The sequence below is a fragment of the Hirundo rustica genome, chromosome 8 (assembly GCF_015227805.2).
Source record: "Hirundo rustica isolate bHirRus1 chromosome 8, bHirRus1.pri.v3, whole genome shotgun sequence".
In the NCBI taxonomy this organism is placed as follows: Eukaryota; Metazoa; Chordata; class Aves; order Passeriformes; family Hirundinidae; genus Hirundo; species Hirundo rustica.
In genome coordinates, this window is record NC_053457.1 from 22612571 (window position 1) to 22638952 (window position 26382).

At 42.6% G+C, this 26382-nt stretch overlaps 1 protein-coding gene across 1 annotated transcript; it reads left to right on the plus strand.

Annotated features, from left to right (window-relative positions):
• The first annotated feature begins 2603 nt into the window (after positions 1-2603).
• Positions 2604-25069, plus strand: OGA (O-GlcNAcase). The gene is made up of 16 exons (XM_040070788.2): positions 2604-3119; positions 6684-6735; positions 7061-7158; positions 8375-8505; positions 9160-9331; positions 10171-10269; positions 10413-10697; positions 11224-11382; positions 12652-13262; positions 13664-13838; positions 17388-17473; positions 18328-18432; positions 19971-20056; positions 20946-21138; positions 21932-22091; positions 22769-25069. Exons 1-16 carry the CDS (start codon positions 2933-2935, stop codon positions 22903-22905), a joined length of 2736 nt encoding a protein of 911 aa, XP_039926722.1. The 5' UTR covers positions 2604-2932; the 3' UTR covers positions 22906-25069.
• Positions 25070-26382: the final 1313 nt, after the last annotated feature.

Here is a 26382-nt window from a genome sequence, read left to right on the forward strand (position 1 = left end):
CACTACTGTTACGTCTTTGCATCTGTCAGCCCTCTGGGATGGGAGGGCAGAAAAAATGAGGGGTCTCTTTAGAGGGTTGGTGTCCTTTTTGGGGTGTTCTGGGAAGTTGTATGGGGGACAGGGTGCACACTGAGCTTCGCCATGCTGTTGGTGGTCCTGTAAGTACAGACTTTCCCCTGCTAAGAGGCTGTAGGTATTAAGGTTTAAAAGCTCTTACATCAAGCATGTCACATTTCAGGAATCAGGCTGCCAGGTGTGTTTTCAGCTTGTCACAGAGGCTGCCAGGTGAACCCAAGCTTGGAACCTGGTGGCCCTTGTTAGGATTTAAGGCTGAGCTAACAGGAACATGGTCACCTGCCACTGTGAGGAGGTAGGTATGGACTGAGAAGGGGTTTTTCTTAGGGCAATCACTGGTTGTTGGAAACGTCCAGCATTGAGAACTGGGAAAAATTAAGTAAACAGTCACATAAGTAAGAAAGTAGCAGAACAAGAGAGCAATGGACCAAAATGGTCCAGCATTCTATAGTCTGTCATCCAGGAACTGAAAACCCAATGCAAAGAGCTGTCTGCAGACTAATCATCTTAAAAGGATGGGCTCTGGCTGTTGGGGGAATTACCATTGTGGGACTGGGTAAGCAGCAAGTCTGATCTTTCCAAAGCCTCTGACTCTCCAGGGACCTTTGGGGCTGCTGGCTGTCACCCAGGGCTGTTTATGGCAGCATGAATGGGCCTGAGCACATTTTCCCCTCTAACCCACTTTTCTCGGTATATCCTATCCCTTGAGCTCTGTTTGGCTGGTTGCTATTTCGGGCAATGACATCCAAGGGCTTGATGTGCCCTCTTGTGGCACAGAGATGCTGTGAGCCACTGATGGGATCCCCTGGGTCCTTGTCCCCAGGGTGAAGGGCAGAAAGAGGTTGAGGTGATAGTGGGGAAAACAGCACAGTGGGGCTTCGAATGCTGCCGTATTTTCACACCAAATGGGAAAAGGTTTGTGCGGGGAGCGTAGCTTTTGGAGTGGGGGGTGCGGAAGGATCTCTGGGAGTAAAAAATAATCAGTTTAGCTCTCCCCCAAACAGGCCCTCAGGAAGGCCTTAGGTGTGCCTTCAGCTTGTTATGAGAAGCTGCTGTGTGAGCCTGGCTTAGATGACCCTTGTTGGCATTTAAGAGTGGACAGCCAAGTCATTTGGTCTATGATGAAAAGAGAGAAGAGCTGATGAATCCTTGGAAAAGGGCAGCCTTGTGCTGTTTCCAGGTAAGTTTTTCCCAGCTTTCAGAGGAAAAATTAATAGTAGCTATGTGGTAAAACAGCTGAGCAACCAGATGAGGCAGCTGATGCAGCCTGGAGCAGTGATTCACTCCAGCATTCTGAATACTGACTAGAAACACAAGTATTTTGTAAAAGGATGAGATTCCAACACCGGGAGAACTATTACTGTAGGATTATTTTGCCATGATCATAGATATGAGCACACCTTCAGGGTCTTTTGTGACCCTGTAGTCGCTGCCCAGCTCTGGAGGTGTGTGAAAGCCCTCTGTGTTCTCCATCCAGAATCTGTGCATTTCTCCTCTCTAACTCTTCTGTAAGGTCTGTATCAATACGATTTAGCTGGTTCCTATTAGGGTATCTGTATGATTTCTATTTTTGCTCTCTGAAAGCTTTGGCCTGATGATGGTGGTAACTAGAGATGCCCTTTGTTCAGGGGCTCTTCTGCAGCTTCCTGAGCACGGGTATTGACGGGGCCGGAAACGCAGCTGTCTTCAGTTTCTTGTCATGCCCAAATTGTTATCAGTGGGAATAAGCGGACCGGTGGCTGAAACATGCTGTGTCCGCCCTGATGTCTGCAGGCGTTCTCCAGCCCTTTCTCTTGAGCTGGGGTTTTTAGGAGCTCCTTGTTAACTTGTTTCTTGTTGGCTGGTAGCTGCTGCAGTCTCCCCAGCGCTGTGAAGGCCGGCAGGATCACCTTGCCATAGTCTCCCCATAGTCACAACACAGACAGGTCATCTCAGCCCTGGGGTCCCTCGTGCTCCCATGCGGCTGCAGCAGGAGAGATGCTGTGCGACCTTACACCCCTCCTCTCATCTACCGATACCATCTCAGCTCTGCATCCCACCCTTCAGCATCCTCGTGGCCTCTTCCAGGACTGGAAACACCTCCAGGCGTGCCGTGTGCCGTTCCGTGCCGTGCCAGGAGGCTCGGAGCCTCTCCCCCGCAGCAGCCGCGGCGGGCCCTGCCGAGCCTGCGGGGCAGCGCCACAATCAGGTCACACCTCACGGGGCCCGCGCGCCCTCCAACCCCGCGCAGGCGCGCTCCCGCCGCGGGGCGCACGCGCAGACCCGAGGTAAACACTTCGTTCCCCCCCGCTCCTTCCCCCTGGGCTCCGCTTCCCTACACAAACCCCACGGCGCATGCGTGCTGCCCCGCTGCCGCTTCCCCCTCAGCCCCCGCGGCCCCTCGCGCCTGCGCCGCGGGCGCGCGCTGACTCCCCGCGCAAGCGCCCTGAGGCCGCCGCGGCCTCGCCCCTCCCGCTGCCGGCCCCGCCGAGCACGCGCAGTGCGCGCCCTCCGCCGCCCCGCGTCTGCGCAGATCGCGCGCGTCGCCCGCCCGCCTCGTTCCCTGAGGAGCCTCCCGCGCCCCAGCCCGTTGTTCCTGCTCCACCGGCGCGGTCCCGGCCGCCCGCGTCCTTCGCTCTCTTCCCGCCGAGACAGACGCTTCCCCTGTCCCCGCGGCGGTCCCTCGGAGCGGGACGGCTGCGGGCGGAGCGGCGCGGACCGGTTGGGGCCGGTTCCCCGCGCAGGCGCAGCGCCCCGTAAACAGGAAGCGGCGGCGGCGGCTCCGGAGCGGCGGAGACAAAGGGGCTGCGGAGCGGGGACGGCAGGGACCCGGCTCGGCTCGGCCCGGCGAGCGGCGGCGCTGGCGGCGGGCGGCAGGATGGTGCAGAAGGAGGGGCAGGCGGCGCTGGAGGAGCCCCAGGGCAGTCCCAACCCGCCCGGGGTGCCCGGCGCCCCCTTAGAGCCGCCGGGCGCCACGGCAGGGCCGGTCCCGGGGGGCGAGGAGACCGACACCGAGACGGAGACCGCGCTGGGCTCACGCCGCTTCCTCTGCGGAGTCGTCGAAGGTGAGAGCTTTCAGAAGGGGTCTCCCCTGGGAGACGGGGTGCGAGAGAACGGGCGGGGGGGGGGTCGGTATCCGCGGGAGACCGGGGCTAGGCTGCTCCCAGCTGGCTTTGCTCTGCCGTCTCCTCCCCCGCCCGGAGGAGCCCGCTCGGCGGGGAGGCGGCGTGCGGTTCTTGGCCGGGACTCCGCCAGGGTGGGGAGGAGCCGCAGCTCCCGGGCGGGGCTTCTGCCCCCGGGGCTTGTGCGGAGCGGGGAGCGCCCTTTGATGGCAGCTGTGCGGCGGGGCGAGGGCAGGCCTGGCACCCAGCGCGCCGATGTTTCCTCGGAGCGGCTGGGGCAGTGCTGGGGCTCGCTTGCTCGTACGTGTCTAAAGGGGGAAGTAGGAGAGAGCAGAGCTACCGCGCGGTTGTCTCGGCTGTACGTGCGCTTCCTGCGCTCCAGAGGCTCCCGTTCAGTCCCGAGTAGGTGATTCCGTAGACATCTGCTCAGTAATTAACATTAAATGCACCTTGTTCTCTGAAGTGTTGTAGCTTATAATTTTAATTGTAGAACAATCCTCAGTCTTTTAACATAGTTGCACCATTAAAAGGTTTAAATTGTTGTTGAAGCTGCGAAGTAAAGGGTCTTTTTGTAGTTCTGAGTAATGTACTTCTGACAGGTCAGTTAAGGTAGGTGGTTGAAAGTCGTGCGGAAAAGTGGTTTATTCCCAGCAAAACCCCTTGGTTTTAAAGGGTTTATTTCTGTGATCTGTTATTATTTCTGTACCGATAATGATTTTCCACTAAGAAAGCAAAATTATTAGCAGGTGGAACGGAGAGTGGAGCAGGCAGTTTGTCAAAGTCAGTTTTTGCATTGCTTTGCAGACTATTTTCTGTTTATATCTTTTAAAAAAAGATCATTTGGCTTCTGTAACTATGATTGCGAGAGGTGAATTGCTAGGGCTTAAATACAATCAGTGTGGATAAAAATGCCTTTCTTTTGCTAATAGACTTGATTTTGTGAAGGTAGATGCCAAATTGAAGGCTTTGGAGACACATAACAGTGACGAGAATCACAGATTGTAGCAGCATGTTTTCTCATGTTCCTGGTGGTACACCTGGAACATCACTTTGTTCATCCGGGTTTCTGTTGGAACCGCTGAGAATACCGTAATAATTTTTCTTGTCATGTTAGTCACATTGTTGGTTGCCTCAGCATATATTTTGTTGCAGGTGTTCTTGAGTGTTCCGTGCACAAAACAAAGCAAGAAAATGGCCTCTGCACGATGAAGCCATCAAACACTGGTTAGGAGTTACCAGTCTAACAATAATATGTGCATGGAGAAAAAAAGGAATAGGAGAGTGTTTAAAAAGAAAAAAAAAGGCAAACAAAAACCCACCACTGACAGAAAAACAAACTTGTGGTGAACGACATAAACGGTAGTGAGTGAAAACATCTGTCTTGTTAGTGACTCAAGGGAATTATAGAGTTAAGAGAAAAACAGGAATTAACTTCAGAAGTGTAGATAAGTACTTAAACATAGAGTAGTGGTTATTAACACTGACTAAGGTGTAGTGAGATTTGTGCGCTGAGATGGAAAATTTGGATCTTTGCTAGAAAAGGCAGAGGACAATTTACCAAATGCTGGGTGTGCACTCTAAGAATGTGAAGAGCGTATGCCACTTATCAAATTCGCTGTTTTGCAGGGTAATAAGGTCTAAGAGATTGCTGAATACAAAGCTTTGGTGCACTGCCTCTAGGATGTCCTGACTTTTAGTGATGGAAAGCATGGTAATGGGATGCGGTATTTTGGCATGATTTGTTGACTTTGTATTAACTTGACACACAGTCCTGAGGGAGTAATACAAAACTAGGTCGATTTTTTTTTTTGTTGGACAGAAAGATCCAAGAATTGTAATCAGCTGGTGACCGTAGTAACCTAAGAAATGTGATGACAAATGGAAAAGTATTGCTACAGATTAGCCAGTTCTGTTTAGCCTTATTTAATTAGTTTTTGGTAGCTGATTTTTTGTTTTGTTTTTTTTTGTTAATAGTAAGCCGTGCTGTGCTTTAGGTTTGTAGGTCTGAAACAGTAGTATCATAAGTAAAGCAAAAGTGTTGTGAACAAGTTAAGCGGCATAGGGGATATTCATTATGTTTCACAGGATTTCACTTATTTTGTGAGTTCCTGAGCTTCCTCAAGGCAGCATCAGTCAGAGTTAGGAAACTGTAGTGAAAATAAAAATTCCTTCGGGGTGAAGTAAGCTGGAGGCTTCCCAGCTCTCTTGTGTTGTTCCCTGTTGCACCGGGCAGTTGTGAGGATAAGTAGTTGCTCAGTTTTGCCACGTTGTGATGCCAGGCAGTTTGAGATCACTCTGAGAGTAATTCTTAAAACCTCTTGCATTCAGTTTCTTAAAAGAGCATTGTACACTTAACATGTAACTGAAATACAATATATAAAAAATGGCTTCAGTTGCATCAGTTTGGAGTTTTGGAAGGTAAAGGGGTGGTTGTGACCTCAGTGAGATTGAATATTTACAGATTTACAAGGGTGAATAGCTTTGGAAATGAAGATACTGTTTACCTTTTGAACTGTGGGGACTTGTGAGCTTTGTGTATTAGTAGTATCATTCATCACTGAGTGGCCATGCCGTTTGAAAATAAGAGCTTATTAAATTTCATGTTATTTTAGTCTCCCATCTTTGCATGGACTGCAAGCTGAAGCTTTGTTTTGAAGTGCCCACTTGTGGTTGAACTGTTTGTACTAAGGTCTTAGTGAGTTGGCTTGACTAAGAGGGTGTTGAGAGTGCTTTTTTAAAGTATTATGCTTCTAGAATGGAAGGATTAGATTAAGCCAGAAGCAGTTGCAATTTCCACGGAATTGTATGACTTTCAGTACACTCTTCTCTAAAATCTCTTGGGTAGACGCTTTTATATATGATTATACACAGACATAGTATTAGCTTGTAAAATGTGGAAGTGGTAAAGTAGGATATCAGTTTGCAACTTAATTTTGACAAAAGGGCCTATTAAACAGAATAAGACAAATTAAATCCTAAGCATTTTGTTGACTCACTTGCACATGGTTTTAATTACACATCATCTCCAGTATATATTTATATATTCTGTGTATTTAAATCCTAGTCTGTACCACCAGTTAAGCATTTTTGAGCTGGTAAATATTTTCAAGTCTCTTCAGTGTTCAGCTTAAAATCAAATCTATTCTATAGGTGTCTGGAGTGGTAGTTTAATTAGGTTATTACTGTTCAGTCTGCTGCTATAATAATGCCGACTTGACTTGTCAAGGGCATATGCTCAGGAACACAGTTTGTATTCTGAAAATTAATTGCTTTGGTGGCCAAAATTATAAGACCTCAGATCATAAGAAATAAAACAAGTTATAATTGCATTTTAAATTTAGATCAGTTTAGGTTATTGTATTTTCCCCACGCTATTTTTTTTTCCCTTTCTGCTTTGGGAAGTTTTTGACGAATGTAGCACAAGAGGAAGAAAATGGTGGGTTGTAATACAAAGTTTCATGAAGCAGGCATAATCTAACTGGATAATTCTAATCTTGTTGCCCATAGGATTTTATGGAAGACCTTGGGTGATGGAGCAGAGGAAAGAACTTTTTAGAAGGCAAGTCATGTTTCCTCTTACTGCAGCACATTCCATCGGAGTGTAATCATAAACTTCACTTGAGTCTGGAAAGAATTATTGTTCTAACCTGGAGCAACTTTCTGCCTAATATTTGTATTCTTGGCGGTTTGTATTCACTTTTTCATCTTACATATACCAAATTCGTCCAATATACTTTGTGTTTAAAGTTATTGTGACCTAATAGTATAACACAATGTTCAGTGAAGAAAAAAAAATTTAGATTGAGTAAAAGAATAACATGAAGTAAACTGCAGAATTCCTGAATTTGTAGGCTGTTTGAAGGGTTTTTTTCATGTGTTTTTAGGCTTCAGAAATGGGGACTGAATACGTACCTGTATGCTCCAAAGGATGACTACAAGCACAGGATGTTTTGGCGAGAAATGTACTCTGTGGAGGAAGCGGGTAATCACCTTTATTTCTCCTCTCTGTTTTCTATAAGTAGATCTTTGAATTAATTGGTTATGGCTATGTATATTTGTGTGTGTTTAATCACAGTAGCCATTCCCAAAGGTGAGTGAAAACCTCTTTTTAATACCCTGAAGGTGTGTTTATTGGAGCTTTGGAACAAGCATGGATTTACTTGTTTTAACTATAACTGCAGATGATTTCTGAAACTGCTTTTAGGGGTTTTCTTACAAGATTTATTTTTTGTCATGGGAAAGATGGCTTAGACTTATTCCTCTGGCTCTTGAACATGTGGGCCATATTTTGAAGTAGAAATTATTTGCTTTAGAAAAGGAAAAAAAGATCGATGAGCAAATAGCGTGTCCTTTTCTATGATTCATTAAGTCCTTGTCTCCAGGAAAAGATTACCTGTTAGAAAAGCAGCTCTTGACCAGTTAGTCAGAGCATAAAAGATCTGTTCACACTAGTGTGAGTTGTTTTATCCACTTCTGGCATTTATGGGATTTATGATGCTTTATCAGACTGAGGCAATTATAATTTTCCTTGGGTGAGGGGAAATACTACATTCTCTTGAAATCCAATAACCCTTCTTGGCGGCCTCTTTGAATCAATGCTGAAAAATGATCTAAAGGATACTGCGAGGTAATATCCAATAACAGCAAAGATTGTTAAATAAGCTAAAAATAATTAATATTAATTCTATGAAAGATTCAATTGCAAGTTTGTTTCTTAAAGCAAGTACTTCTGCACAGTGATGTTAACCCCCACTTTTTCATGTGCCCAAGCTTCAGTCATATGAGTAGTGTGTGAACCGCTGTCACATGGGGTGATATTACTGCAATAAATTGTTAGTATGCGTGGAAAAAGTGAGTAATAATTCCAGAAATGTTGATGTACGTACCGTGGAAGCAGACTATATCCATATTTGTCTCACAGCATTGAGGTAAAGAAAATTTTTAAAATGTGTATAAAATTTTTAACATGGAAAATGAGAATACAAGGATAGTTGTTGTATTCCTTTTGGCATAATTGCTGAAAAATCTTCCAAATAATTTAGTGTTCTTTGCTGTGTTAGTTTCAAGAATTTCTGGCAATTATTTTTTCTAATTCAGATAGAAGAGGTATCTGCATTTTATAATATACTTTAAATGTTGCCTGAGGTTTGTTTTTTTAATTGCTGAATCCTTCTGAAATATTTTAATTTAATTTCCAGAGCAGCTAATGACTCTAATATCAGCTGCACGAGAGCATGAAATAGAATTTATCTATGCAATCTCACCTGGACTTGACATCACTTTCTCCAATCCTAAAGAGGTATCCACATTGAAACGCAAGCTGGACCAGGTAAGGATGACACAAACTTAGCACAGTTCCAGTGCTGCTTAATTTGGAAGCTCCAATTCCCTGCTCACTCTTGCAGCTTTTCACCAGCTTCTTGAACCTTTTCAGCACTGGTGTTAGTTTGAATGTCTCTGAACAATTCTGGTGGATGTGTTCAAGTTGCATTGCAGAGGTAGCCAGTGATAACTTCAATTTAAAAAAAAATTCTCATCTTATATTGAATGCTGAAGGCTATTTTTGTCTTCAGAGTATTTTGGAATCTTGAAGCCAAGATGCACTGCTAAAAGCAAGAATTCTAGCCCACAATAAATGCCTTCACAGACCTGACATGCACATCTTCTTTGTTCTCCTTACCAGCTCCTCTCCTTTGTCCAAGAGCTGTTACAGAATTAGCTTTTTTTCCCAGCTGTCCATCCTGTGAGATCAGCTTTGGATGGTTAAAACTGGAACAGATTGCAGGTCTTTAAAGGTCTAATCTTTGAGAGAAGCAGAGCTATGGGTCAGAGAAAAGCATTCATTGTGAATGGAAACTAAAGTCTGTTCTGCCTCCCATTCCTACAGTTGTCTATAAGGTAGATTAGATTTTAAAATCCAACAGTTTGATTAAAAGAAGCAATAATAATTTAATAAACATTTTGCTCTTGTCTCTTGTATTAGGTTTCTCAGTTTGGCTGCAGGTCTTTTGCGCTGCTGTTTGATGATATCGATCACAACATGTGTGCAGCAGACAAAGAAGTTTTCAGTTCCTTTGCTCATGCTCAAGTCTCAATCACAAATGAAATTTATCAATATCTAGGAGAACCAGACACATTCCTTTTCTGTCCTACAGGTAAAACAAGCAGAACAGTTTCTTTCAGCCTTAAAGGAGGGGGACTGTTACCTTACTGTTTGAAAACCTGGTTTAACGTTTAATAACTGCCTTAAGGAGTATTTTGGGGTTCATTGAAGAAATTGACATGCAAAGAAAAGTTTGCTTATTCAGATGTATGCAATGATTTTTCCAAATTTATAAATCTCTGAACGGCTCAATGCCAAGCTTGATAGAGCAGTTCAAGAAGTTCGAAGTGAGAATTAGGCTAAAGGAAAATTTCTTTTATCCTAACTTGAACTGAAATCTTTGCTTCTTGAATTAGCAGGTTGTTAGTTTCTAAGAATTTTTTTAAAGTAGAAGTGGTCTGTGCTTACAGCTGTCACTGTTTCCGTTTTTTAATAAGATTGTTCACTTCACTAGTCACTGAGTTGATTTTTTTATAAAAAATAATTTTTAGTTTAGCCTCTTATACTGTAGTATTGTGGTTCTGTTGCAGACCTTAACTTTAGAGACATATGTTCCAGTGTTAAAAATGAGTCTTGGGGTTTTCTCATTCTCTTGGATACCATCTGCTGTAACACGGCCTTGGATTTATGGACTTGATTAATTTTTTCCTAATTTTGACATTTGAGTAATTAAAGATAATTTTCTACAATTTGTTTCTGAATATTTATGCTAAGTGTCATTAATAATGTCCTTTTTATTTGTACTTTAGACTTTTGGGCCTTACTTGATTAATTTTATAAATGTTTTTAATTTCTGAGGGTGGTATTCTCTCACTGTTTGTGGAACAACTGAGTGTGTTGTCACACATGTGCATCCTTCTAATAACGGTGACATTCTCTTTTCCTGTGCAGAGTACTGTGGAACTTTCTGTTACCCGAACGTTGCCCAGTCGCCGTATTTACGGACTGTAGGAGAAAAGCTGCTCCCTGGAATTGAAGTGTTATGGACAGGTAAAGATTGATGGCTTATTTCTTTTGTTTCGTTGGTGTTAAGTATTTTCTCATAACTATTTACTAAAATAAACTGTCCAACTACTTGGGGTTGAGTGTTCAAGTATATGCAAAGCACTCTGATTATCCTATTTCCTGCTTAGGTCCGAAAGTTGTATCCAAAGACATTCCGGTAGAATCCATTGAGGAAGTTTCTAAGATCATCAGGAGAGCACCAGTTATCTGGGATAACATTCATGCTAATGATTATGATCAAAAGAGGCTTTTTCTTGGGCCTTACAAGGGTCGATCAACTGAACTCATCCCTCGACTGAAGGGTGTTCTGACCAATCCAAACTGTGAATTTGAGGCCAATTATGTTGCCATTCACACACTTGCGACCTGGTACAAGTCTAACATGAATGGAGTGAGAAAAGATGTGGTGATGAGTAAGTATGCGTAGCTGTTTGCTGGATCTATGCTTAACCATATAAATCATACCAATTCTCAGTGGTTTTAATGATTTCATCTCTTCCTCACTGACTTTTTTCTTCTTATGATCACCTAGCCTTTTCTGTCCCATAAGTAAATTGCAGTTGCCTGAAAGATAATGATCGTGCTCTGCTGACTTCCTGGGGCATATCATGGTATCAAAGAATTTCTTAGTCTTGAGAGGTTTCTGTGTTTATGTAATTAACACTCTTGGAAAGCAAGCTTAATGCTCGAATTTGAAATGTGTCCATGCATATGATTTCATTGGAATAGAAGCAGTTCAGAACAGAAGACACCCTGAATGCCAGGGTGTCTGGTTTCTGTGTTGACACTGGTGGTGACCATAATTTCCCTTTTTTTTCTAATTAGAGTCTAGTAACTTGTCCTTTTTGTGAAGTAAGCCCTGAGTTACTATATGCCTTGTCTGTTTTAGCTATTTTGAATTAAACTAGCATGGTAACTTTTTAAAATTTGTGTCTGTAGCTGATACTGAAGACAGCACGGTTTCGATCCAGATTAAATTAGAAAATGAGGGGAGTGATGAAGATATTGAAACAGATGTTCTCTACAGCCCACAGATGGCCTTGAAGTTGGCCTTAACAGAATGGTTACAGGAATTTGGAGTACCTCAGCAATACAGCAGTGAGTATGATTTGATATGATTCTGGGGCCGGTAGAAAAGTGGTGTTAGATGTTCAGTATTTGCATTTAAATTAAAGGTACTTTACAGATCCTGGCAATTCATACACTTCAGCTGGAAGTATCTTCTGCCTTAGCAGAATGGGGAACCTTAATTAAAAAGTAAGAACGCTTGATGTTCTGCAGTGTGCTTGTAATGCTCTGACTGATCAGCAGAAGCAGTCTTGATGTATTATCCTTTTGCACTTCTGATAGAAGGCAGGAAAGGGTCTGGATCTTGCTAGTCCCAGTTCTTACTAGACTTCAGTGGAACCTGAGAGAATAGGAGGTACAGTGGGGTTTTTTTTCCCCAAGTTGATGTTAGATTGTTGTAAAAACTAGTTCTGGTCCCAAAGACTCTGTGTTCTTCCAGTTGTTTTAAGATAGCTTTACTTTCCTGAGTTTGTCTGCATAAACTGGCTGAGTTCCTTCCACCACTGTACACCTTTTCTGTAACAATGGGAGCTTGGGATATGAGGGAAAATCTCTTTCTCTAGTGTGAGTTTCAGGTGATCAGAGCATCTTTCTGGTAACTGATGATGGAATGGAGGAGTCTGTTTTCCCAACTACTCTGGTCCATTTATGCTTTGGAGCTGCTGTAGAGTTTTGTATCTTTCTGCAGCTCAACCAGAAGAAACACTGGGCGAGGAGTAGTAATTAGGGTGTCAGGCTTCCTCCATTTTCACAGTATAGTTTAAGTTGGAAGGGACTTCTTGAGATCTCTCTTGAGTCTAACGACCTTGGTCAGGGAGGGTGAGTTAGAGCAGCTTGTCCAAGATTGTATCTGGTAAGGTTTTGAACATCTCAATTTTCCTCAGATTAAAGACAGTTCTGAATTTGAAATATTTAACCATCAGCTTATCATATTAGGCTTTTATTATGAACTGTTCTTTATATTCAAATGCAACTTTACCAAGTCAGTTGTTGCCGAGGGAAAAAGTTACTTTGAGAGTTTTTTATTCTGATGACATAGTTAAAAATGCTGCTGGCAGCACATAAATGTTAGATAATTTTCCTAACTTTTTCTTCATCCTGTCTTTGCTTACCAGTTGTGTGAAAAGGGAACTTGCAAAACTCTTAAGGCAATAGTTAGAATTACATTGACAGAAGTGAACAGGCAAAGTACCAAAAGGAGGCTGTGCTGAACAAAATCATCCATCATTTGCAGGAGTAGCTGATTTGAACGTTAGTTGGTAGCTATTGAAAACTAAACTTGTTTTTTCTTATTCTCAGGTAGGCAAGTGGCGCACAGTGGTGCTAAAACCTCTGTAGGGGATGTAGGGCCGCTGGTGGCACCATCCTCTTTAAATGCAGCAACAGTGGTTACCACGGTGTACCAGGAGCCCATCATGAGCCAGGGCGCAGCGCTGAGCAGTGGCTCACCGGCCTTGGCCAAGGAGGAGGAGAAGAAGCAATCTGATGAGGAACCAATGGACATGGTGGTGGAGAAACAAGACGATGCAGACAAGAATGCAAACCAGATTCTGACAGATATTACCGAAGCCAAGATGGCAGAGGAGCTGAAGCCAATGGATACTGATAAGGAGAGTATAGTTGAGTCGAAGTCTCCAGAGATGTCTATGCAGGAGGATTCTGGTAGTGACATTGCACCTATGCAGACTGATGAGCAAATTAACAAAGAACATTTTGTGCCTGGGCCAAATGAAAAGCCTCTTTACACAGTAGAGCCAGTGACTTTAGAGGACTTACAGCTTCTTGCTGACTTGTTTTACCTTCCTTATGAACATGGACCCAAAGGTGCACAGATGCTGAGGGAATTCCAGTGGCTCAGAGCAAACAGCAGTGTTGTCAGCGTTAATTGCAAAGGAAAGGATGCTGAAAAAGTGAGTGCAAATCTTGTTTCTCTCCTTTTATGTCAAAATCCCAAACTATTTTATCTGTTGTCTATAGAGACAACAGATAAACACCAATAGAGACTGGTGTTCTGCATTGTAGAACCTGAAGGGTAGTGTATAATGAACCACAGGACACAGTAATTTTCATTCTCCGGTGGAATCTACTGTTTTAAGCCCTGTAGCACCACGTAGCTATGAAGGCAGCCTGGTATCTACTTTTCCCTGTACTGGCCTCACTTCTAACAGCCATAGAGGATATCTGTGAGTCACGTGTGGTATGATAGTCCATTCTGGTAAAATGAAGTAGTGAATTGTGTAGTCTTCCTCCATATTTAGAGTACCTTTCTTCTCTAGTAGCCTGTGTTTGATCTCATGGATTTTTTTCATAGATAGAAGAATGGCGTAACCGAGCAGCCAAATTTGAAGAGATGTGCAGCTTGGTGATGGGCATGTTCACTCGCCTCTCCAATTGTGCCAACAGGACAATCCTTTATGACATGTACTCCTACGTCTGGGATATCAAGAGTATTATGTCAATGGTGAAATCTTTTGTGCAGTGGTTAGGTAGGTGCATTGGGAGCCATTACAATCCCAGATAGCATATTTTTATGTGTGTTTTTAATTAGCCCACGGGGAAAACTGAAGTATTAGGCAAATGTGTTTTCTTGGACAGGGGGTCTGGTTTGACCCTGTTTTAAAGGCTTTCCTGTCTTGCTATTTGAAGCAACGCTTGCAGTGAGTTTGCTTTGCTATTAAAAGTGAAGTCTGCTGGATGCTTAAGATTGGAGACCTTGATTTTCTTCTTGGGCTAATGAAACTTGAATCTCATCTGACACGTAAGTGTTGACTTTAACTTACTCTTGACTGAATGCACACTGGACTATGCCATGTAACTCCTTGGATGCCCCTCTGTACAATTGGAAATGACACTACGAAATGTGATCACATCAGCCATCTGCTGTTTGCTCTGTCTTGATAACATTATTGCTGTCTTCAACAGACCTTTCAATGGGCCTGGCCATGAGGAAGGTGATCCTCCCAGCCCCTGTGCGCATGCGAGCTTTAGCATAAGGCTATTCTGGTGCAAAATAATTTCCTTTAATCACTTTCCAAATTGCTGATATATTTTTTTTATTATTATTTTTAAAATATATTTTAGTTTTTAGTAATGGATAGAAATTGTGGAACTCTCTGGACAGATTTAGTCTGAGACTTAAAATGATCTTGAAACAGTTAAATTTTTTTTTTTTTTTTTTTTTTTTTTAAATGTGTGGCACTTTCTTCTTAGTTTTGTTTTGTTGGGTCTTTTTTTTCCTGAAAGATTTTTGGAAGATCCTAAGTTGGCAGATAGCACCAGCATGGCCTGGGTAATTGTAGTGACCTCATTTCACTTTCAGGTTTCAATCCAACTGTAAGGAATATGCTGTGGAGTTGCTTGACATACACAGCAGACAGCAAAGCTGATGGTCTCAAGTCACACTTTCTGTAGCTGTCACAAACCTCTCAGTGGCTAACCATTACACAACCTTGATCTAATCCTAGTGTTTGGATTGCCTTTAAATTATATTCTCAAATGCTGGCAGATTTAAGCAGAGACAGAGAAGATCTGTTAAATCATCAACTTGGTCTGTGCCCAGCAAATTCCTGTGTTTTGTACTTATTAAATATCTGATTCCTAAACTTAGGGTTGATAAAGAAGAGAGCTTTTAAGACTGCCTTCTGCAAAGCACAGAGAAGAAAACTAGTGGGGGAGGAAAACTCAGCAGCATTGTAGTATGTTAACATTTCTCTAACAACCTCATGCTGTTTTAAAAGCCTTATTTTGTGCATTTTTAAGTGTAACACAACTCCTCCAACTTTACTATCCTTGCTGTATGTTGACCTTTAGCTAGACAGAATGCTCTCTTCTTGATAACTTAATCTACTTAAAACTCTAGGCCAAAGCTCTATAGAAGAGACAGTGGTTCTTGTAGTCTTTGAGAACATCAAGGGCCCAACGCAGACTGAATTTCAGAATTATCAGACTGTGTCCTAAATTCAGCTGAAATTGTTTTCAGTGTTCCTGTAAAGTTGGATTCAAGTCTCTAAATGCATCAAATATTTGGAATAGTTCACAGTAGACGCCAACTCCGTAAACACGAACTCTGTTAACTTTGGCACTCTTCTGTTCCAGTACTCAGACTGGTATTAGATAGTTGAAAAATTCAGTGTTTTTCACATATACAGTTCAATACTCTTATGCTAACTGTGCTTCTGTGAGAGGGGCCATTTTTGTCTTCAGCTTGTGTTTTATCGCTAGTGTAAATACAGAGTAAAGGTCTTTGATAAAATACCTCATTATATAATAAGTCGAGTACATTACAAATCCAAACAAGTTAGTTTTCACAGTGGTGTGCTCAGTGGTCCACTGGATGTTCACTTTCTTCACCTCTCCTCCCAAGTCCAGCTAGCATTCAGTCCCTTAAATTAGTGTGGCTGTACAGTACTATGGATTACTAATGACTTCTATTGTCTTCTTCCCCATTGTGTACAGATGGGAGAATCCTCAGCACAAGTTTCTACTGCTATTGGATGGACAGCGCCAGATGTTCACAGCGCGTCGTCATTAATTAATTAAAATGGAAAGGTTTTGTCTGTGAGGCAGCTCAGATAGATTAGATGTACAACAGGCATGAACTGAAGTCACATTTGCGCAGCGACTAAGGCATTAACTATGTTTTTCATTTATACAGCTCTTCATTCACACAGCTCTTTACTGTAATAATTGGAAGTGCTAGTTAAGTAGTAGTCTCAAAGGACAGACAGATGCTGTCTTCCAAGTTATTGACTAAATCTCTTTGGGAAGAATTTCTTCTTATGTGAGAATTCTAAAATGTGGGAGTAAACCAAATTTGACTTCTGGTGTTTGGATTGTTTCTGAAATTTACCATACTTAGGATAGTTTGTATTTAACCTATATTCCTAAACTTGCATAAATGTCAAACTTGGCACACTTTGGGACTCTCTGACTAGCACAATGTACTTGTCTGTACTGATCCGAGACTGTTACTTGAACAGGAGGTAGATTGCTGTCCACAAAAGGAAAAGAGTATTTGCGCTGCTCCTCTTGTCAGAAAACTAGGCAGGTAATTGGGATCTCCACTCCACACACCACTTGGCTTTTTGTTTCTCTCCAGAGCTGTCATTTTTATTACTTGGTGAGGGCTGCAGTGCCTGGCTGGCAGAACGATGTTAAAAATCAAACAGCCATCAGAAGCTTCTTTTCTAAAGCAAGTGCAAGCTAAAGCTAAGCACTGCAATGGGCTTGCTGCTGCTGGTTGAGCAGCAGGGTCCGTAGTGTGCCCACTATACTCATGGAAATGAAAATCCAGATAACAAAAATCAAAGCTAGTAGTGGCCACCAAGGTGTATTAATTGTGTTAATTGTGAAATTGTGAGTTAAATCCAGTTAACACTACTTAGCTTCATAATGTGCCAACAGTATTGTGAAGGTGTGGCCTAGATTATGTAAAACTGTGTACTCTCTTGCAAGAATGCTATTTCATACAGCTGTCCTGGCTGCCTGATCTGTTCCAGGCCGTTTGCATATATTGCTAGTCCTAGTTTTCTGACAAGATTAGAAACAATCAGTACTAAAATGTGACTTCAGAAAGGTCCATTTTTTTTAGGGGCTGTGATAATGGCATTTGTTTGATCTGAAATTTATGGTGGTAGCTATTGAGCCACGTAACTTCTAAGATATCAAAATTTCATAGATATAATGAAAGTTTCTGACACAAATATGCAAAAAAAAAAGTGTGCAAAACATGTGGCAAGTCTGTGTAGTTCTGCATGGGATCATTCTTGTGCCTTCTGGTCTAGAATGAAGTGTGTAGCTGAATTGCCTCACCTGTCTGTTACAGGTGATCAAAAATTTGGAATACCGCAATTAGTGCGCAAGCACAAAAGCTTTATAAATTATACATTATTACAGCCCCTCCCTCTCCCCAAGCCCTGGATTCTAGCTCAGTTAGAGAGCTTTTTCCACAAGTGTATGTTAGCTTTTTGGACATGTAAGACACCCAGGAAATCCCCCTTCTCGTAACATTCTCCGCTTGGATCTGATCTCAACAGGGTGTCGTAGTCAATCTTCAGCACAGTTCTTAAGTGGAGACCAAGAACCCTGGGCCTTTAGAGGTGGTCTAGCAGGAGAGTTCCAGGTATCAATATGACTTCACAACTGAATGACATTTTCTTTGTTTTATGAGAAACCTTTTGTTGCACATCAGAGGTCTGGAAGGATTGGTCTGCCGAAGGCTTTCTGGTCCAAAGCCCATTAGCCTTACAGCTTGGTTTAAAATAATTTTCCTCCCCTTTCTACAGTAATTTCTCAAGGAGATGCTGCCTGTCCCACGCGCATGCGAAGCGCAGCGGCTTTAGTTGTACATTTCACATTGTTTCTTTGCAGGTCGCACAGCATTTTTACCTGCGCCCGCAATTGCACAATGCGCGCATGCTTGTCTGCCGATGGGAATTCCATGAGCAAAAGGGATCGTCATCCAAATTTTGGTTTCTCTCGAAATACCGCTGTAACGCGCTTTATTGCGAGGAATTCGATTGGCAAATATTCCTAAATCGCTGTTTGTACCATGTGCAGATTTGTTCATGGATTTTTCAGGCACTATACTTTTCCCCCCTCACAGGTGCTCTGCGCGCAGCAAATTGAATCAGCGCATTGCTTTTGGGATAAAGCGTCTCCTCTGGCCAGTTAACCCTCTTCAGACCAAACCTTTCCTCCTGACATTCTATGTTCTTAGTGTAGATGTGATTGGTAAAAAGTTTTTTAAAGCAGTTAAGATTAACAGACTCTTAATGTGCTGTTTCGATTGCATATTTTAGAACACAAATTGGATATTTTCTATTCAAGTAAGGTCTTTGCATTTGTAAAGCATACCAACCCCACCTTCTTCTGGGGTAGCAAGTAGCAAATGTTAATTTGGGAGTCTGCAGTGCACACCCAAGAGTGATGGGTTTTGTTGTTCGTACAGTTACATTAAGTATTTTGTTTTCACAGCGTTTGCTGCCTATTGATGGGGCAAATGACCTCTTTTTTCAACCACCTCCATTAACACCCACTTCCAAAGTGTACACCATACGGCCCTACTTCCCTAAAGATGAGGTAACTGCTTTTGACACTTGCCGCTTTTGTTGTTAGTGATGCACTTCCTTTTGTGGCAACAGTGGTCGCTGCTGAGTCCCTTCTTCCCCTAATGAAGCAGGTGTCCTGAGATCTTACAGAAGGCACAAATGCCAGCTCTCGGGAAAGCTGAGGTTACGTGATACGCCTCTGGTTGAGCAGCATGCTGTGCAACACTACATGTACAGCTTGATTCCCAGCCTCCCACCCCCTCACCCTTTTAAATCTGTGAGTGCCTTCCTTATTTATAAAAGGCAAGTTAAATTTGTTCACAGCTGGTAGATGAATTCTTGCAGCAGGGAGATGTGTAGTGGATTAACCTTGGAGGGTGGGTATGCCTGTTTGACTCAGTGGTTATTGTGGTACCTGCTGATATTTGTGGAGCTGTGTAGGGAGAAACATTGATAGTGCATCTCAAAGTGGAGCTGAAAAATATGATCACGGTTCAGCCATTCATATCATTTTAGTTACAGTTGGAGGCTTTTTGGTCTGGTGTTGAAAAGATGTTGTCAAAACTGCTCTGGAATGTTTGATACTTTAAAATCAGGAAAATTTTATTAGTCATTATTGATTAGTGCTTTTTACCTTTTCTGTTTTCTGAATGGGTCCGCAGTGTAGTTTCTTTCCTGTTAGTCTGGCATGGAAAATACTTGAAGGCGAGGTATCAGCCAATAGTTAACTCTTTATGGATGCAGTTTAAACAATGTAGGGATTAATGCAGCTTGAAATCTTGCATTGGTAGGTACACTGACATGAAAGAGGAGTATCTGGGTTGAGTTTGCAGCATTTCAAACGAGTCCGAAGTTCAAAGACAGTCAGACATAAGAGGCTGACACATGAAGACGCCTTTTCCTGCCACTTCTAGGCCAGCTCTGTCCTGTGCTGTTCTTACGAGCAGTAAAGCAGCATTTTCCAAACCTTTGACCTAAGCTTTTTCTTTTGTAGAAAATGGAATCGATATTTCTAAACCACCTTAACAATTAGAGGTGCAGCTAAGCATGCGGTCATAAACAGTATTTCTTCTGAGGAGTTACTTTTTAATTAAAGCAAGAAAGAGAAATGTCAAATGTGAAGCATTTTTGTTATAAAATTAAAAAGGTGAAGTTATTCAAGGTGTGACTGATACAAATTTGCTCTTTTAAAGAGATTCAGGTGAAATTCTTCTAATGCAGGATGTGTCTGTCCTTGCATTTTTAAAGGAGTTTTGTAGCAGTGGTGGTGGTCTTCACTGAGTGTTTAGTATCTAACCCTAAGAATTAATCTTGTGCTATTACAAGAGCAGGAGGTTGACCTCCAGCCTTTCCTTACCAGCCATTCAACTTAACTGCAATGTTTTTGAAGGCAGCTTTGAGTACTTTTCAGGGAAGAGGTGGAGGGAATGCCATTCTTTTGCACAGATGGATTCTTTTGATCCCTGGTGACTCAGCGCCTGTCAGTACTAGGTTACAGTGTAGCTGTTAATGGCATGCTCCCTTTTGAATGTGACTGCTAAATTGGAATCATCTCTCTTCTCCTCCTAGGCGTCTGTATATAAGATCTGCAGAGAAATGTATGCTGATGGAGCTGATCAACCCTTCCACAGTTTACCTGATTTAATTGGAGACAAGTATGTATTAGGGACAAGTGTCCTGCAGAGGTGGTTCAGAAGGATGAAGTCCTGACAGTGTACTTAATTTGAATTTTTAGAATCGTGTTTGGGAAGAATACAAAGAATATTTGAAGTAGATAAAATAATTTACTCTCAGCAAATTGGGGGTTTGGTTTCTTAGAGGCTGTTGACAGTTATGTCTCAGTTCATGGTTTGGTCACCTGTTGTAAGCTGTTAGAAAATAAATTTAGCTGAAACCTCTGTATTATGAAACCTGTGCATCATAGTATCTTATTTCAGATTTTGTGAAGGTATATCATATGAGTGTCTGTAATCTGTAGTTATCCTCTGATATTTTTCTGACCTACTGTAGTTCTTGAGGTGCAGTCTCCCAGCCAAGAGCCTCAAGTTTTTTCTGAAGTACATGTACAAACTTTTTAAAAGGATACACAGTGATAGACGAAGTTAAAAAAAATGGGACATTAAATCTGAGCTGTAAAATGATCTACTTTGAGTGGATTCTTTTTTTGTCTTGGGTGTTTAAATTAGATAGAATTTTATAGATAATCTGCTTTGAGTGACAGGAAGGCAGTTAAGAAAGGATGTGTAACTGGTATCAAACAATATCCAAAGAAAATTATGAAAGCAGGGAAATAATGGCAGCAGAGCAACTAAGAGCAAAAGCTGTAGAGCAGTTTGTATGGAATCCTGAGGTACAGATGTTGCTTATAGCTGAGCTTTGACAGCTGATCTGTCAGTTAGTGCTTTGTTTGTTGGAACTAACTCCGTGACTGGAGGACTCACTTCTCTGGTTGACCCTGGAGTCTCCTCCATGGTACCTGAAGGGTATACTTGGTCAAACTGACCTTCTTTTGACTGAATTTGAACTTTCTTTTTTTCCCTGTAGGTTAGTTGGAGGTCTGCTCACCCTCAGCCTGGATTACTGCTTTGTCTTAGAAGATGAGGATGGCATATGTGGCTATGCTTTGGGGACAGTTGATGTAACTCCCTTCATTAAGAAATGCAAAATGTCTTGGATCCCTTTCATGCAAGAAAAATATACTAAACCAAATAGTGACAAGGAGCTGTCTGAGGCAGAGGTTGGTATGACCTGTGAGATCAGAACTGTATGCTGAAGTCTTTCCAAAGTGGGTCTTTGTTCTTTTTTTTTGAGCTCACATGAAATTCAGTTTTTGCACCTTTCTGAAGACTTTGAGCATGTAGTAAAGCATCTGATGTATCAGAAGGAACAGTAGAATTATTCATTGCCGGTCAGATACAGCCATGTGCTGTAATACAACCATGAGGTGTACTTTAGTAGTAATCAATGCAGTAAATGTAAAGCACCTTCATCTAGAGAAAATTTCATTTTGAAAATAAAGTGTTGCTCCTGCTCTGTTCTACTGTAAAATGCAATATTAGTTTCCCCATGCTGCAGGTGGAGCACTGAAAGTCACAGTTTAAGTATGGAAAACAAATTCAAGAGCTATTAGTTTTGCTGTGAAAATCTATGAGCTATTTGTGGCGTGTGGCAGCTGTAAATGGTGCAAAGCAATCTAAAACTGCCCATTAAAAAGGCAAAAAACCCAGAGAATATCTGTGTGCAAACTCTTGCTTATGTGTTGGCTTATGTTTCACTTGAGGTAGGGGTCATTGAGAAGGAGCTTTGCATGCCTCCTTTGATGGTCTGAGAAGCTTTTCTAGCCAGTCTTTTTGTCTAGAGTACAGACAGCAATTCAGCAAATGAGGAACTGAGTGGCCATCAGAGCTGTAGCTGAAAAGCCTGCTGGTTTGGAAGTACACTCCATGAGCAAATCAGTTTCCCCTGATAAAGATGAATGAAAATGAAAAGCTGGATAATTATTAAATACCCATTTCCCATATTCTTTTCAGAAAATAATGCTAAGTTTCCATGAAGAACAAGAGGTATTGCCAGAATCGTTCCTTGCTAACTTCCCATCTTTGATAAAAATTGATATCCACAAAAAAGTGACAGATCCAAGTGTGGCCAAGAGTATGATGGCCTGCCTGCTCTCTTCTCTAAAGGCTAATGGTAAGTTTCTTGCACTTAGAATTCCGTGTTTCCTAACTACCTGTCATTTCTAGGGTGCAAGGCAAACTTGGGAAGATTTGGGTAAATAATTATAAAAGCTTTTGAACAGCTAACTTCTGCTGCTGCCGCCTTGAAAAAGGAAGCTTTTAATTTTAGCCGTTATCCTGCAAATTAGAAGATAGGCAGAACTGAGGGAGCAATTTGGCACTGAGAGCACACATCTTTACATCTTGAGCACTGCACAAAAATCTGTATTTTTCCCTGCTGGCATTGGTAATGATGCTTTTTTAAGTCTGGCTGTGTGCACTGGTGGGTAATTACCATACCTTCAGTGTGAGAAGTGCTTGGCTGCCCGCCCTGACTGCACACCCCACACTCACAGTTCCTTTGTGCCACCTGATGCCCTCCTGGAATGCTGTTTTTTGGAGCCAACATCAGATATTGTTGTGTGCAGTGAGAGGTGTGCAGAGGGTTGGTTCAGACTGATGGATGCCTGCAGCGTGCAGTCCCATTCGGGATTTATGGTGCTGCCATAAATCTGGACTCTTGGGCACTATGCTCCATGTGGAATTGAATCACTGATTTACCTGCTAAAATAGGTGGGAACTCTAGTGATGTTTTATGTCTGCTTTTTACTCTTCTCCCATAGTATTTTGTTTCTTTTCTTTCTTCTTCAGGCTCCCGTGGGGCTTTTTGTGAAGTGAGACCAGATGATAAAAGAATCTTGGAATTTTACAGCAAGCTCGGTTGTTTTGAAATTGCTAAAATGGAAGGATTTCCAAAGGATGTTGTTATCCTTGGAAGAAGCCTTTGAAGCGCTCGACAGTGAACTGTTCCAGTGCTGTAGACCCTTAACAGCTGGGCAGGTAGTGGTGGGGATCTTCATATGGTCTAACTGCACAAAGCCAGCAATAAGCCAGCTTGGTAAAAGGGGCTATGCGAAAATCACCCATCACACATTCAGACTGTAATTTGTTGGAAGGGGATAATGCTGCTGAAAACGTTGTTATAACAAAGAGAAACCTTGTCCTCTCCTGGTCCTGTGTGAAGTGCCAAGGAATCTTGCATGGGCTATAGCTTCTCAGAGGAATCCCTCTCAATCGGTGCTGCAGTTGACGACAGTTCTCTGCGTTCCAAGTATCAACAGAAAATTGGTCTCTGGCAGAATGCCTATAAAGATGCAGGTTTTTTTTCTTTGTCATAGAGCAGGATGTGCAATTGGGAGTTGCAGAAATAGGAGGGATTGCTTGTGTCAATCAGCATTTTTAAAGATAAGTAGTTACAGTTCTATTTTTTACTGCCTTTATGCTTGTTGATAGAGCAACTACCCGTTGTCACTTCTAATGACCATTGGTTCGAGCTTTGTGTTTTGTTAGGGACAAATGTGCAGTGGTCTGTGGCAGAAGTCACTCAAATGACAAACTTGTAAATCTCAGTGTATATAAACTTAGCTGTATGCTGAGTAACTTTTTGTTTACTGGTTTTTGTAACTTTTTCTTTTGAAAAGTGAAATGGTATAGGTCCAAGACGGCACTTTTGAAAAACCTGAAACCACAATCGAGAACAAGTCTGTCCTCAGCACTGACCTTTTTTACTGTGCCTCATATCCAGGGCTAGGAACTGACCATCTTGGGAAAGGGGAGCAGATCCCAACTGACCCTTCCTTCAGATAGCAGTTTGACACTGCTTGAGGGTATCATTCTCCTGGGACTGAAACAGCAATTCACAGGATGCTTTGCTGAACCCATTAATTTTGGTAATGTTCGCATGGGATTATGGATGAAAGATGGTGAGAGGGGGAGAGAGCTGGCCCACAGCTGGGATTTGTCCTTGGAAGAGTCACCATGTTTCAAAGCCTGTTCGTACTAGTTTGATTAAATCAGGGTCTTCAAGTCCTGCACATTTGTATCAAATAACTTTTCTATAAGAAATGCCACAATAAGCACATTTTTACACATTATTTAAATGGTTATCTACTTTTAAATGTTCTAAGAGTTTAATGTTTTTGCCCAGGATGGACATGCTTGGTGATGGAATGGAACTGGCATTGTATGGGACCTGGTAGTCAGGCAGTTGGATCATTAATGGAAATGGTATTTCACAGTAGTCCCAGTGTCCCAGACAGGTGATTGGACTGTGGTATGCACTTTGCAGTACTTTGTTTCTTCCACCTGCTGCCATCAGCTGTCTATATCTTATATTTAAATTTTCCTGGGGTTTTTTCAGTGGTGCACAAAGGAAGCTTGGTTGCTCTTAGAAGCCTCCAGCTGCATTGAAGTTGATTTGCAACCTGTAATGAATGGCATTAAGACTGCAGTAATGCTCTCTGCAACCTGTAAGGAAATAACTGTGTTTGGCCTTCCGGTGCAGTCACGTGCAAGATGTTTCTTTTTTTTTTTTTTTTTTTTTTCCTTTCCTTTGCAGAATGTGAATGATTTTTAATGCGGTAGCGAAGTATTTAAGTTGAAACAAGTTCATTTCATTTTTAGAGAGAGGTATGGGGTTGTGCTGTGGGATTTCATTAAGTCCGAGCTGAATGCCACTAGTTTTTATACAGCTTTGAGTGCATGTTGAGTAGCTGATACCTTGATTTACCAGGTTGGGAGAGTTTTGTTTCTTCATGGATACCAGACTCAACTTATTTTATCTGGATGCATAACATTACAGCATAGGATGCTTGTGGCCTTATTTCTTGGCTTTTAAGGAGTTGCCACATTTTCTCTTCCTATGAATTTGTTATTATTATAGAAGTTAATTGTCTAAGCCTATGGAATGTCAGGCCAATACCATCATTCTAGGATTGTAAAGTGATATGTTGACATATCTTTCATGGTTACGAATTTTCATTAAGGTTGGAATGCCACTTTCATTAATCTGTTTTAGATCAACAGTATCTGTAGCAGAAAAAGACCTGTAAAACTGTATTTGAAGACCATGCGAGAAATAGAATAAAAATTGAGAAGTGAATGTAAATAAAAGTGTGTTTTGTGTGTGAGCTGGTCCAGAGCCAGAAGTGGTTCAGCAACGTGCATTACATCACACTGTTTGATGCCCTTGGGATCAGCTGTCACTCGTGTCTGGTTTTGGTGTTGGCAATTGTACATCCACAAAATTTAACTTGGGAAGATAAATACTGAGATACCTAAAGCAAGTAGGTACTCCTGCTCAGAGGAGGTACTTTGCTTAGGTACTCCTGCTAAGCAAAGGGGATGGGCCAGGGTTATGAAAAGCAGCTGTTTCCTAAGGTCACTTCATAAGACTGTCCACCTGCTGCAAAACGTGGTGTGGTTCAGAAGCGGTGCAGTGTGGAGAACAGGATAACACACAAAGCAAGCAGGGGTGCTAGCAGGTGAAAACTTTTCTCCTGGCCCAGTAAATCTCTGTTAATATGAGTAATATGTTGCACGTGGGTGACTGTGGTCTTAAAGCCTGTTTCATGAGGTTGTGACAGACTTATCTCTGTACAACACGTCTTGGCCTGGGAGAAGGGATTGGGCTCTGATGTTGCTCCAGACTCTTTTCCTTTAAGGGAGGGTAATGCAGCAGTGGATGCTCCTGCCTCCATCACTCCAGGGTGGTGGCTGCAGGCAGGTCAGGTAGGGTCAGGTGGCTGCGCAGAGCAGCTGCTGAGAAGCACATGGGTGTGTGTGCTTGTGTAACCATTGCTGCTTGCTTCTTTCTGGAACCTAGTTCAGCTTCTCAAACCTCCTCAGCCAGGTTTTTCTTGAATCTACTCCAGCTTGAGCAGAGCGCGTGGCTGGCTAGCAAAAGTTCTCTGCAGTGAGAGCAGAGCCATGTTCGTCCCCAGAATGCAGTGTCAGCTCTTTGTTAGCGGGGTTTGTTTTAATTTGGCTGCTCTTCTGCAGCACCAAGCAGACTGCTTCCCCTTTCTGCTTTGAAAGGCCAGTCCTGCTCTCCTTGCTGTGGATTTTGAAGTAGGATGTTGCCTTCTACACTCGAGTGTTCTGTGCTGCAGTCCCCAGTGTTAGGTCACGCTGCTCTTGCCCGTCCTTAAAGGGATAGAGACGAACGGGTCCCTCCCTCCCTCCCTCTCTCGTCAGCCTCTTGTCCCCCGGTACCCCTCTTTCTGCCCTCAGCCTCCTGGCTCTGTTGGTGCCCTGTATCTCCTCCGCAGTGCTGGTGCGGCCGCTGCCGTGGGCCGGGCGCAGGGCGGTAGGAGGGCCGGTAAGAGCCGGTACGGGCCGTTTTTCCGGTGTGGCGTTTCCCCAGCTGGCGGTGAGGTCAGTAAATGCCGAAGGGCCTCGGGAGGCAGGAAATACCCGAACTAAAG

Coding starts and splice junctions, on each gene's coding strand:
- OGA (XM_040070788.2), top strand. CDS start 2,933: ATGGTGCAGAAGGAGGGGCAGGCGGCGCTGGAGGAGCCCCAGGGCAGT. Junction 7,159..8,374: donor GTACTCTGTGGAGGAAGCGG/GTAATCACCTTT, acceptor TTTAATTTCCAG/AGCAGCTAATGACTCTAATA. Junction 8,506..9,159: donor TGAAACGCAAGCTGGACCAG/GTAAGGATGACA, acceptor CTCTTGTATTAG/GTTTCTCAGTTTGGCTGCAG.